At 57.8% G+C, this 12,856-nt stretch overlaps 1 protein-coding gene across 2 annotated transcripts in view; it reads right to left on the bottom strand.

Annotated features, from left to right (window-relative positions):
- SNX27 (sorting nexin 27) overlaps positions 1 to 12,495 on the bottom strand; it is a 34,515-nt gene extending 22,020 nt beyond the window's left edge. For both annotated transcript variants that reach the window (XM_082333142.1, XM_082333143.1), the window contains exon 1: positions 12,204 to 12,495. In XM_082333142.1, coding sequence (XP_082189268.1) covers positions 12,204 to 12,487 — 284 coding nt within the window. In that variant the 5' untranslated portion in view covers positions 12,488 to 12,495. The remainder of the gene's footprint in view (positions 1 to 12,203) is intronic.
- Between the last annotated feature and the right edge of the window lie 361 nt (positions 12,496 to 12,856).

Raw genomic sequence — 12,856 nt, 5'->3', positions numbered from 1 at the left:
TCACTCCGACCTAAGCTTCGCTCATCTTTCTATCGCTAATCACCTATTGATGATTTTCGCGTTATTAGTTACTGAATTATGTTTAAAGACTTCAGACACAACTAGAACTCCCGCAAGGCTCGTGCACCCCCTTGAATATTTAAAACGGGTTTTGCAGTTTTTCCCGTTTCTCAGCGGTACGCCACGGCACGTTCGTACCCAGAAGCGAGCCTTTTCCCGTCAGCTAAAGGCAAACGCAAGGGGACCGCAGAACTGGGGAGAAACCACTGAAGACCTCGCACGCACCGCTCTGCGAGGGCAAGGCCCATCTCCCGATCCTCCACAGCTCCAAAACCTCAGTGAACGTCCCTAAACCCGAACTGAGGCTTCCAGGTGAACAGGAGTGAGAAAGCAGGCAAGGAGGCTCAGAGAGCAAAGGTAAGTGATTTCAGAAGCTGGTGCTCCCATCCGCCGGGACACAGCACCCACGAGCACACCCGCTCCGGTGCGACGCAAAGGAGACGCGCGTTCCTTCCAGGCAAACCGCTCTGTCTTGCCCCAAACAGCCCAGGAGCGATGCTATGGGATCGCAAGACCACAATCGGCCCCAAGCCCTCCAGGAGCCCCCAGAAAGCTCTGAAGACCCAAGACATACCCAAGCCACCTCCAAAGCGTTCCTGACGTCCCTGCTCTCCCTGCCAGCTCAGTTAACCGTCGCCTGGGTCTTGCTTTGCCCAGAAGATACAGACCATGCCTTGGCCAGCCTGGGAAGATGCTGGACCTACGACTTGATTTCAAAGCAAAGAGAGCTGTTCGGTTCTCTACCAAATCTGGAAAAGGACGAGCCTGGTTTTCCTCCTGATAAGAGCTAAATTTAGTAGCGAGTCTCCATAAACTTGCAGTCATCACAAGCATCTCTGCGAAGAGTTTGGTATCCGAAGCATTCCCTGTGTAAACAGGAACAGGCAGAGCTTCACCCACGGCATCCCCACCAGCCAGCCTGGCCGCGCTCCCGCAGCGCTGCCGGGAGCCCGCAGGCCACGACAGCTCCCTTTTCGCCTCTGCTTCCCGAGCGGCCGCTTGGGACGAGCCAAGGAGTTTCTCACTGCTGCTGAAGCAACGCTGGCAACCATGCCACCACCCCAATTTGTCTTCGCTCGCACCGAAAAGTTTCTCCACCAGAAAGCCCAGCATCGCCCTTACTCCGTGCTGCTGGCTACGGCCATGACCTGATGCTTCAGAGGACTGCACGAGGAAAGCAGCCTGCGCTTTCCCAGCCACGAATCCTGGCCGCGCAGGGGGGGAAAGGGCTCTCAAATCTCTCAAATACTCCCTCTGGCAATCAGCTTCTCCTTCGCAGAGCCCGGGAACAGACTGCCATCATCTCACCGCCGAAGACGCAGCGCTGGTCACAGAACCATCCCAACTTGCCTTAAATCAAGCGCAGGATTTAGCTTTCAATCCCAGCTCTCAAATGAAAGAGAACAGCTCTCACCACTTCACATCGATCATTTCTTATCGGACTTTTACTTAGAAGAATCTCCCTGGAAAGATCCGATCTCGACTTTCAAATCTGGGTGAGAGATCCCAGGCTCCGAACCAAGTCTAAAAAAGCCCCAAGCCGTGCTCGTGAGCCAGAGGCAGCACTCGCGCTTTGCCAGGAGCTGGACAAGAAAGCTTCCCCCAGCTCGGCCACCACCGGTGGTTATCAGCCCTCTTCGAGCTCCCGCACCATGTCAGGGAAGGGATAACGAAGCAACCCTCGGATGCAGCCCCTGGGCGTGATAAGCGTGCTCAAGAGCTGTACACAGCTTTCACAGCAACGAGGCCGTTACGTTCGGGAAGAGGGAAAATCCCCTCCTCGCCTCCAAATGGCCTCCAAAGCAGCAAATTTGGTCACAGAGGGCAGCCCTCGTTACCGAGTCAAGCCGTTAGCCACCAACATCGTCACATTAAAGTGACATTCGCTCTGTTGCACCTGCCCGATGCTCGTGTGCTGCTCGCTTATCCCAGATCACATCCGCTCGCCTAGAATTAAAGCCAGTCCACAAAGTCCCACAGCACCGCTGCCCAAGGGTGATTTTTGCTGGATGGGGATGAAAAGCCAGAGACTGCAGCTGCGTGAAGGCTGCTCTTTGCCCACACCAGGAGGGACGGCAGGCCATAACGACTCTCCTCCACGTGGCCCAGTCCTGCCCTGAAGAGAGAAGGACGAAGGCGGGGGAGTTGAGTCACCGTCCCACGCTCGGCCTCGAGCTCATCTCCAGCCAGCGACAGGCAGAGCCCCCCTCCAGCCGGCAGCAGGGGCTTTGGGATGACCCAGGCTGCAGGACTCCCTGCTTAGTCCACAAAAGTCAAGGCTGGTTTTTAGTTACTCAGCCCAGCTAGGCTGGAACTAAGTCCTCAGCTTAACTTCCCATCAGCAAAGACCTCGGACGCAGCAGACCGAGAACAACCACGCTGCCAGCTTCCTCCTCCTCCTCTCCCACACCCTCCTCAGCCCCCGGTGACTTCTGCTGCCACCCATTCCCTCCCCGAGCCGACACCAAACCCTGGGAGGGGGCGAGGACAGGACCTGGGACTCCCGACAGTAAGACTGCAAGGCATCATTTCATTCACAAAAACCGGTAACACCCACTGCCGGCTCTCCATCGCTCCCAGCAGGCTTCTTTCTACCATCGGATGCTGCTTTAACAGCAGCCTGCTCGCCCCTCCGCTGTGCCAAGCGGCGGGAAGGAGCCGTCGGTACCGCAGGCGCGCGGGGCCGGAGGACTCGCACCTTGGCAATAAAGTCACCATAGCAACTCAGGCTGGAATCATCATCGACGAACCGACGAAGAAAGGGAACGGTAAATCATACGACACAGGCAAATCAGGAGCAGCCGGAAAGGCGGGAGGAGCGCAGCTGAACGACGTGCTGTTCGCGCAGCACGGACCTGCGGGATCCGAGAGCCGAATGCACTTTTCCCAAGACAACGGGACACTCGGGTACTTTGTTCCTCAAGTTTCTGCCTCCGTTTGGAGTTGGAAAAAAGATCCAGGCGTTACCTTTAGCCTTCCAGGGGACAGGCGTGGTCCCAGGAGAGGGCTGCTGAGCTGACCGCAGGGCTGGGTCCCTCCATACCTTACAGAAAGGACGTCCAGATCCAACGGCGGCAGATGACTACCAGATCCAACGAATCCTTCCCTCCAGGAAGGAGGCACCGCAGGCGGCACACGGCTCTCTTCTGCGCGGGAGGGAAAATAGAGGGGAACTGCGCTCGCGGTGGAGCAAACTGCTGCAGGGTGGGGACCGCGGCCCGGCACACGCAGCCCCCGGCCAGGTCTGCCAGACTTCAGCGGCGCTCGAGGAGCAACCGTCTCCGACAAATCGCTTCTCCCAGCTGTCCACCACCAAACGTGGATGCGGCTCAAAGAGGAGCACGAGGTTCTGTCATTGTCCGCTGCAGGACGGCGGGCGAGCCTCCTTCCCTCCTTGCCTTGCCAGGGACGCGAGCTGCCTCGCGGGAAGGTTACCGCAGGAAAAGCTCTGAAGTCGGTGGGTACAAGCGATGCTGGAGCTGTTCAGTGCACTGCTGGGCCGGGCAATGCGGAGCCTTCTCACGCTGCCCCTCTGGCAGGAGCATCCCCACCCAAACAGGGCTGCCGAGGGGCTCCCAAACGCTCTCGCCGTCCCCCCAGGGAGCCGGGAAGAAGCTGTTTTCCTCCCGGTGCTGGCTAAGGTTGGTCTAGCTCAACGCTCACCGTGACTAAGGGCTCACGTCGGCCAAGCTGAAGACAACATAACCCCAAAGCACTCGTTACCACGTTTCTGTCGGCAATCGTCTCCCCGCGGCAGAGGGAACACACGCCCGTGCCGCAGTCCGGCACGCCGGCAAAGACGCCTGCCAAGACAGGCCTGGGCTGAGACTCCGGACTGCGACCCGAGGCAGCGGCACGCTTTGCTGCCCGCTGACACCGCTGCAAGGGCAGAAACCCTGGCACGCGTGGGGCAAGATCAGGCGCTGCCGGCCCCGGCACTCGCCCGTCGGGGCTTGCCTGGTGCTATGGGGGAAGCCAAGCTCCAGGAATTACAGCAGGTTATGCTTAACAAAAGATCTTCAGCCTGTGGTTCGGCAAGCTCCTGCCACAAAAAATACCTGCTGGGGGGCAGAGCAGGCCGGTGTTGTTCACCGTAATGAATTTAAAAGCCTCTTTGAGACTGAGCTTCCAAAGCACTAGGCCAAAGATGGTGAGCAGCGGCTGCGGGCTGGCACGGTCCCCTGGCTGGAAGGACGACGAGCTGCTGGAGCACCCCACGTGCTCCCCCAAACCTGCTCTCTCCGCCAGCACGGTGCAGAAAACGTCTCGCTCACCAGCTGCGTTTGAACCCGGGAACACCTATCGGCAAGTGTTCTCGGCAAGAACAGGAACTGCTGGCCAACACCGGGAGACCACGAGGACGAAGCGTGTGTTCAACAAAGCAAAATTCCCCGTCATGCCGACGCTAACGAGCAAGATACCCAAGACACAGAGAACAACATTTCACTTCTCCCATTTGTACGCCGAATGACTCATTTTCTGCAAAGACTTCTTAAAATTTCCCAACTCTCTGTCTGTCAAGAGATGACAAGGAAATTTACTGCAAGAAAGTCTGCAATAAGCTTCCTGGAGATTAAGACCACAGCCTGCCTTTGTGCTTTGTTCAGGCAAAGCACTGACCAGGCCGACAAACCGTGCAAGTAAAAACACCCCAGAAACTACGCAAGTCATCTTTAAGGCTTTGCTTTTTAGCAGACGAGCGCCTTCAGCCATCCCGTGCTATCGGCAGGGCCAGCACAGCAAAGCACAAGTCAGAGCCCAGCTCTGCGGTCAAGGCAAGACCAGCAAAACCTGCGTAAAACGAGCGTCGCACCGCTCTCCCACCCCCGTGCGGCAGAACCGGGCTGGCAAGAGCCTTGCCGTGTAGATGGGGCAGCCGCCAGTCGCACCACAACTTCACATGTCGCCTCTCTTTAATGGGGACGGTCTGCCGCGTCCCCATCTCCCCCCACCTTGCGTCTTCCAGCTCCTGACGCTCGGCTCAAAACGCAGCTGGCTCCAGCTCTGCCAGGGCTGTACGTTAAGGCCACAAAATTCAATATGGAACCAGGGAGCTCCCTGCACTCCTGCTTCTTCTGCAGCACACAGGTTCTCGCCAATATTCAGCTGCGGGAGAGATTTTAAGCGCGGTGCTGAGACAACAGCAGCGGTGACAGATTAGTCTCTGCTCTGAGAAGGGCTGATGAAGGAAGAAGAGCGCTGAAGATGAGATTCAGCGACAAGGGCAGTCGGCACAGGGATCAGCAGCCTCCTCGGGAGAGGCTCTGGGAATAAAGATGAACAGCTAATGAGCGTACTGGACACAGCGGTGTGGGACAGCTTCTCCAGGCTTGCCGTAGCAGCTGCAGAAACGGGCGCTTCATCGTCTTCGTCCCTCTCCTTTCTCAAATCCAGCTAACGCCAAACACCGAAGCAGCTCCACGCAACGCTGCCGCCGACACCTTACGGGGTGCGTTGGCAAAGGGGCAGCTGCTGCGACGCTGCAGCTCCCTTCACCGCTCCTCGGGAGAGGCACGCGCTCGCCCGAGCGAGCCACAGCAGCTTTAACAGACCCAGCTCCTCGCAGCTGCTCCCAGAGGAGCGTTAAGTTTCTCAGTTGCATGAGACACCGGAGACCATTCAAGCTAAACGGTTTCCCCGACAGGCAGCGTGTTTCCCCCCGAGCTGCTCAGCCTCCCAAGCCAGACAGCCGTCGGCACAAGCCTTCCTCAAACTGAACCATCCCAGGGCTGCTCAGCTGAGGCCGAAGCAGTATTTCCCCATATTTAACCGCCCAAAAGAAGGGAAGCCAGCCTTCCTCTTTTACAGCTAAGCAAGCCAGACCCTGTCCAGTATTATTCCAAACAGACTAAAAAACCCCAGGAAGACACTAACAAGTGCAATTCCAGTGACTTTTCCTATTTCTCTGGTGTGGGAGAGACCAGAACAAGGCTGGGATAATTACCATTTTCACAGAAGCCTCTCACAACATTTTAAGGAAGTTTTAACGTCCCTGTGCATATTTACACACATTGCTCTGGCAAACACTGCCACCGCCATTCACCGCTCCAATCGCGAGAGCAATGATTCCTTGCAAATTAACACTTCTGAAACGCCCTGAAAGAAGACAAAGAATGTTAACATTTCAGAAGGTTAAAAACTAAATATTACTGAAAAGCAAACAAGTACTGAGCTATTAGTCTTGCTGAAAAAGGAACAACGTTTACACTTCAGAAACCAAATCTGTATCAAATCCACCCTGGAAACTCAGGAGCAGTTAATTGCCATCAGCTTCTACACCAGCAACAGGAGACACGATTTAGGTCAAGGCTTCCTTGGGTTTGCCTTCCCGGGACCACCAGCAAAACCACTCTGCGAAGACCAGAGATGGACAGGGCTGCCAGACCGCAGGCCCCGGTGCTAGGACCGAGCTGGACTTTTACGCGTAACCTTTCTGACCGACATCAAACCAATGATTTTTATCTATTCCTTTTGTAGGCCCAGATTCTCCTCTGGCTCAGCTCAAGCTGCTGACGACCAAGCTCAAGCCTGTGACAGTGGCTTTGGTTTCCCGGCCGCGCTCTTTCACAGAGCTCCGAGCAACATCAATGAGCCCCCGAGGACTCTGCAGACCACACGCTGAAAACCACCGTCACGAGATGCTCCTCCAGAGATGTCAGCGAAGAGCCCAGCAGGGTCTCGCGCTCCAGCTCTTCGAAACGGCATCCCAGTCCAACAGCAGCCTGGGGTACGGGTGTTCACGAGGCCGCTCAATGACATTTCGCTCTGCAGCTCGCGTTTTGCGAGCGCGGGTTTGAATCCCGGTAAAAGGAAACTCTCCCCCTGCATTATATTTTGTCCGTCGCTGCTTCCTCAGTGCTCAGACTGGTGAGCGAGGAAGGGAAACGATGGGTACAAGAAAAGCCACCGTAACAGGCCGGGCACCAACGTCCAGCAGCTCCTCTCCATCAGGAGCGGGGCAGCCGCTCCCACCGAGCCCGCGGGGACTGACCCATTCGCTTCGTTACCTTGAGCCGAACAAAGCAGGAGCAGAGAGCGCAGGCGGCAAAAACGGGTTTAAATTTCTCCAGCTTCAGTCATCGCGCCCGTTCCTAGGCACACATAGAGTTCTCTTTAAATATACTGCAGAACTGTTAAACTAGGGTAGATAAAAAGGCTCTTGCATTTATCTAATTGTACGCTTAATGGAAAACCCAGCACACGAGGGTTCTTCATTTACCCACTGCTGTTATCTCCCAAGAAAGAAAAGATACATTCGCAGTTTTTCGCTCAAACAGCCAACGCCAGCCTTATTGAGCACACCGAGCACAGGCTGAAAGGCGCAATCAGGAGACCCGAATTATTCCCAATTCTAATCTACAGCCTTAACCAGGCGAATCCCCCCACACCCCGCGCTTCAGCAGCCCTGTTCGTAAGAGGGGGAGAGGTGCTGACCCGCGGTAAAACGCTCCGAATACGTGGGTGGGAAGGCGAGGGATGGAGCCCGGAAAGGCTGGGGTGAATTCAGGAACGCTACCGGGAAGACGGCGTGTTTAAGAGGCGGGGGGAGGAAAGACATCTATCAGCTGGTGATGAGAGGGGTTTTAGGTTCGCCAGGCTGCAAGCCAAACTCAAGGCGTTTCGTGAGTTCCCACTGCTGCAGCTGCAGAACAACAGCCCACCTCTGAAGCAGCGAGGGGGCCGCGCGTCCCCGTGCGTCCTCCACCTTCTCACCATCCAGGCGTGCAAGATAAAGCTTCCGACACCGACTCGATCCGCTTCCTAAACTGCCTGAGCTCAAGGAAAGAGACACCCTTGAAGACTTTGGCCAAGGTAAAGCCTGCTGACCGCTTCGTAAGGCGATTTTCTGGCAACGTGCCCTTTGTGTGAGCAGCAAAACGCTGCGCGTAAGCAGGGCACACAGCTGCTGCCTCCTTTTCACAGACCGTTCCGGACTTTTCCAAAGCAGAACTAGCTTTTTCTGCCCCAAGTCGATACACAAAATTAGACTTCAGACCAAGAAGAGATAAATAGTTTAACCTTCTGAGGGAAATGCCTTTTACCCCGCAGGCCAGGCACAAGTCACTCCCCACAAGGGCTAGGAAGAAGCCGTCTCCGGCGGGGGTTATTCCATCAAATCCCGTATCGAGGGGTACGACACCTTCCCTCGAAGCAGACGGTGCTGCGACCATTTCAGATGTTTTTCAGATGCAGGAACGAGCGATGGAGACCACCTCTCCGGTCTGGCGGGGCACGGTATCCCTACCCTCGTAATCACACCTAGGCCGGCCCAGTTTTCCATCACACACAGTTCAATAATATTGAGAACAAATCCCTTCTTTATCTGTTCAATTATTTTTGAGCGAGCTTCCCTGCAAACAGAGCAAACGCTAGTGAGATTTTCTTCCCTGTCAAGATTAGTTATGATTGTCATTCAGGGTGATAATCAAGAACTAAATTAGCTTTCATTGTCTGTCTCCAATGCCCTCAACACCCACAAACACACAACCAGCTAAGAAGATTAGAGAGCATGCCATAGCTGTGTTGCAAAACCAGCCTTCGAAAGCAAGAGGTCTGAGCTAGATGCTAGATACGGGAGCGTGATGCAGCGAAGGATGGCAAGAAAGGACTTTGTAGTGAGGACCGGACTCTAAATAACCCTTCAGACAACACCTGAAACCTCCTTTGGCTTTGCCTGAGGGCTGGGAAGCAGCTTGTGCTCCACCTCGCAGAGGAAAGCCACACTCCCATTACCGCAGCCGGAGCCCTCGGCCACGCAGGGACGGGAGGTCTCTGGGTCTTCCAGCACCGCGCACGTCCAGAGCGGGCTGGGGGAGAGATGTGGGGCGACAGACCCCACAGACAAGTTACCGTGGGCTAAATACCCCATTACTCTGCTGCACAGCCCAGCAATTCCACCAAGAGCATGCCACGGAAGAATCTCGTCTCAGGCTCTTGCTCCAAAAATCCTCTCTCCCAGGCCAGTTTGCTCCGAGTTGCAGGAGGTGGAAACAAAGCCCTGCTCGGAAATAAACAGCCTGTTTGGAGAACACCTAACCCGCACGTGCTTTCGGCACTCGAACACGACATGAGATCTGCAAAGACGCCGAGCAGCCAGCAATTCCGCCCGAAGCACCAGGTCCTTACCCCACCGCCCAGCTCCAGAGCCGCGGTCCAGCTTTCGGTGGCTGCCGAACCAGGCGGGCAGGCGAACCAGGCAGCAGCGCGGCCGTGCCAGGGAGGCGGCGGCGGACGGGCCCCCGTGCCTCCCGGGGAACCCCACCCCCACCATTGTGCGCAGGGTGCTGCTGTGGAAAGGAAGGGAAATCAGAGCTATTTTTGGAGTCTTGTTTTATTGTTTTCTACTCCAACTCACAACCGTGCTAAGATTTACTTGCGGGAGTTGGATTTTAATAGACACAGGGAGAATTAGCGTCCTGTTGGCAGAGCGTGCAGAGACACGGGGTCTTCACGCCGCCGAAACATGGCTGGTACCACGGAACAGTTCCGGGGCTGATTTACGCAGCCAGGTTAACAAAAGCAATAGGCAATATTGGAAAAGGGCGAGAGCCAACCTGGCAGTGCTACAAGAAAATACATGGGCAAATTAAAAGCGACTTCTCCCGGGAGATGAGAAGTGGCAGATAAAGCAAGAGGAAACCCCCGTCCTTCCAGCCGCGGTTGCTCCCTGCCCTGCGGAAGGGGAAGCCAGGGGTCCAGAGAGCCTCGAGCAAACACCCACGTGCCCCCTCGTTAGCCATCGTTATCTGCAGGTGTTAATTCTTTCAAACACCGCTGCGTGGTTTGGCGACAGACTAAAGGTCGGGTCCTCCCTCGAGCCGGCTGAGACACTGGGGACCAAACCCCGATTCCAGCGCCAGCCTCAAAACCTACCTCTGATTTCAAACATGGCATTTTAAATGTTTCCCCACAGCGGGCACAAGGAAGAATTTCAGCTTGGCACCTTGCAAGGCATACAAAATATTTCCCCTCAGTCAATAAATGCTGTTCTCTCAAGTGGATCCTCCAGGTGCAGAATTCACCCCCCGAACGGCTCTTCTGCACAGAAAGAATTGAAGCATAAAGTATTTGGGTCACACGGGAGAGAGCCAGATCCCAACAGCAAGCTTTCTGCAGGGCACAGCCAGCTCTCTAGCCACGGGCTAGCCAGAACAGCTCTTCTCTGCTGGGCCCAAACACATGCTGTTGTCCTTCACACACTGCAGCCTGCAAAGACCGGCAGCAAAGCATTCCTGCTGCTACGAAATCCCTGTAATTAATAAGTAATTGAACTTAACCAACTCAGCATGAAGTACGAATACGTAAGGATCAGGAGGTATCGTACAGCTCAGCACGGGCAGAACCAACCCCAAGAACCACAAGACGAAGGGGAACATGCTAAGAAAAATACACCTCGACAGGCTGAGGCTACAGAAAGCCCTCAGAGAGACTTAACCGATGTCCGTCCGCAGACACTGGCTCAAAGTTTAAGTTGTGTTTTTTTTTGGGGGGGGGGGGGGAGAGGAAGATCAGTTTCAACACAGCTGAAGCATTCCCCTGGGAAGATGTTTTCAGGCTCACATTACAATTCTTGCTGTCGAGAAACAGCTACCGCACAGCCCTGGACACCCCGAGGTCCCGGTGACCAAGAGGAAGAAAAACCAAGCTGCCGGTCCCATCCCTGAGCACGCATTTCCATCTCTGCTGCCTTCTGCAAAGCTGCACGGCTGCGGGGGGAAGGCAGGCCACCAGCCCCGGAGAGCATCCCCGTCTCATCCCAGAGGGGTTTTTTTTGTCCCCCTCCTCGCCCAGCCATGCCTGCAGCGGCAACCCTGCCCGGCCAGATCTCCTCCTCCCTCCGCAAGCATCCCCTGCCCTCCCCAGGAGGGTCTCCACGGTGAAGACCGAGGGTCCCACTCACCGGAGAAGGGTTTGCACCCTCGCACACCTCGTCCTGGCTCTCTAAGAGGACACCCGTGAGCCCACCTAGCCCAGTACCAGTTTCTGCCAGCCACGGGCCCTTCTCCTGTGCAGACTTTCCCAGGGCGAGCTCCCCCTTCCTTCCAGCCACCTCCTTTCGCATCTCCTAACCTACTTCCCCTCCTTACCAGGGATCTCTCCCGGGAACAGCTCTTCTCCAGGAGCTCAGTGCCTCCCCAGGCAAATTCCCCACCGCAGCCACCCCCTTCCACCAGCCCCTTCCCAGCCGGGGTCCCTGCAGGGAGGCAGATCCGTGGACATGGCTCCTACAGATGTTCCTGCTGCCTGTGAGCCCTTCCTGCTCTGCAATCCCAGGGATTCCCCCAAAAACAAAGGTGGGGGGAGAATCTCCCCAGGGATGAGCTGGTGAAGGGGACCCCAGATCCACGCTCCAAGGGAGGGTCTCCTTCCTGAGGCTGCAACCCTCAATCCCTCCACACACCTGGCAAAGAAGGGGATCCTCTAAAGAACCCCCTAAAAAAATGACTGCCTCGCCTTCGAGGAGATGGAGACTGTGCCCCTCCACCCCCAAAGGGGTCCCCCAAATCCCTCAGGGAGGAAGACGCTGGCCCACAACTCCCCGTTAGGTACCCTAAACCCTCAATAAGACGACATAGGCAGCCCACACCCCTCTCTGTATAACAGGGTCCCCGGGGATGAGAGCCTGGCCCAGCCCCCTCGTAAGGGGTCCCCGACGCCCCCAGCAAGGGGAGGCCAGACCCCCTGAGGGCTCCCAGTGAGAGCAGCCCGGCCCAGCCCCCCAGGAAGGGCTCCCCGAAGCCCCCACTTTGAGAAGCCCAGCCCAGCCCCGCTCACCGGGGGCCCCCAAAGCACCTGGGCAGACAAACGCGGCTCCTCGTAGGACACCCCCCCCCCCCCGGGCACCCCCACAGGGGTCCCCCAGAGCCCCTGGGGAGAGGAGAGCAAACCAGCCCCCCATGAGCCCCCCGTCCCCAGCGAGAGGCAGGCGGCCAAGCCCCCCGTTACAGGCTCCCATGAGACCCCCAGCCAGGCTCGGCCCCTCCTCACCACCCCCCAGCCAGGCTCGGCCCCCGCCGGCCTCCCGCAAGCCCCCGGCGAGAGGAAGCCCCCCAGAGCCCCGGCCCTCCCGCAGCGGAGCGGGGCGGGGGCGGGCAGCCCCGGGCCGGGCCGGGCAGGGTGGGCGGCGGCCCCCCCGTACTCACACCTCCAGGATGCGGTCCCCCTTGCGCACCCCGGCGCGGTCGGCCGCCCCGCCGCCCAGCACGGCGCTGACATGCTGCAGCGGGGCGTAGAGCTCGCCGTTGATGCTCCGTAGCTGGCCGCCCTCGCTCACTTGACCGCGGACGTTGAAGCCGTAACCGGACTCCGACTTGACGATACGAACGACGCGGGGGCCGCCCGGCCCCGCCGGGGCCCCCTCACCGCCGCCGTTCCGCTGCGTTGCGGCCGCCGAGCGCGGCAGCCCCTCGCCCTCCTCGTCCGCCATCTTGGCGAGCAGCGCCCGGCCGGCCCGTCACGCGACCGCCGCCGCGCCGGCCACCGTAGGGCGCCGCCCACCCGCCGCCGAGGGGGACGACGGGAAATGTAGTCCCGCCCCCCCGCCGCGCGGGGGACGCTGGGAAATGTAGTCCGGCTCGGCGGGAGCGCGGCCTTCTGGGAGTTGTAGTGGCAACGGGGGGGGTGTGCCCGGCGGCGCCGTGCCGTGACGTCACTGCTGTGACGTCACGCGGCCTCATACAGCAACAGGTGGCAGGGAGAGGCCTTACCTCAGGGCAGGCTTCGCAGCCAGGTCCGGGGCAGCCCTGCCCCAGGGCGGAGGTGCACCAGGCCAGGCCCGCGCTCGCCGCGGCCCCCC

This window comes from Platalea leucorodia (genome assembly GCF_965183815.1).
Source record: "Platalea leucorodia genome assembly, chromosome: 24".
Taxonomy (NCBI): Eukaryota; Metazoa; Chordata; class Aves; order Pelecaniformes; family Threskiornithidae; genus Platalea; species Platalea leucorodia.
This window is presented reverse-complemented; position numbering and strand designations above follow the sequence as displayed.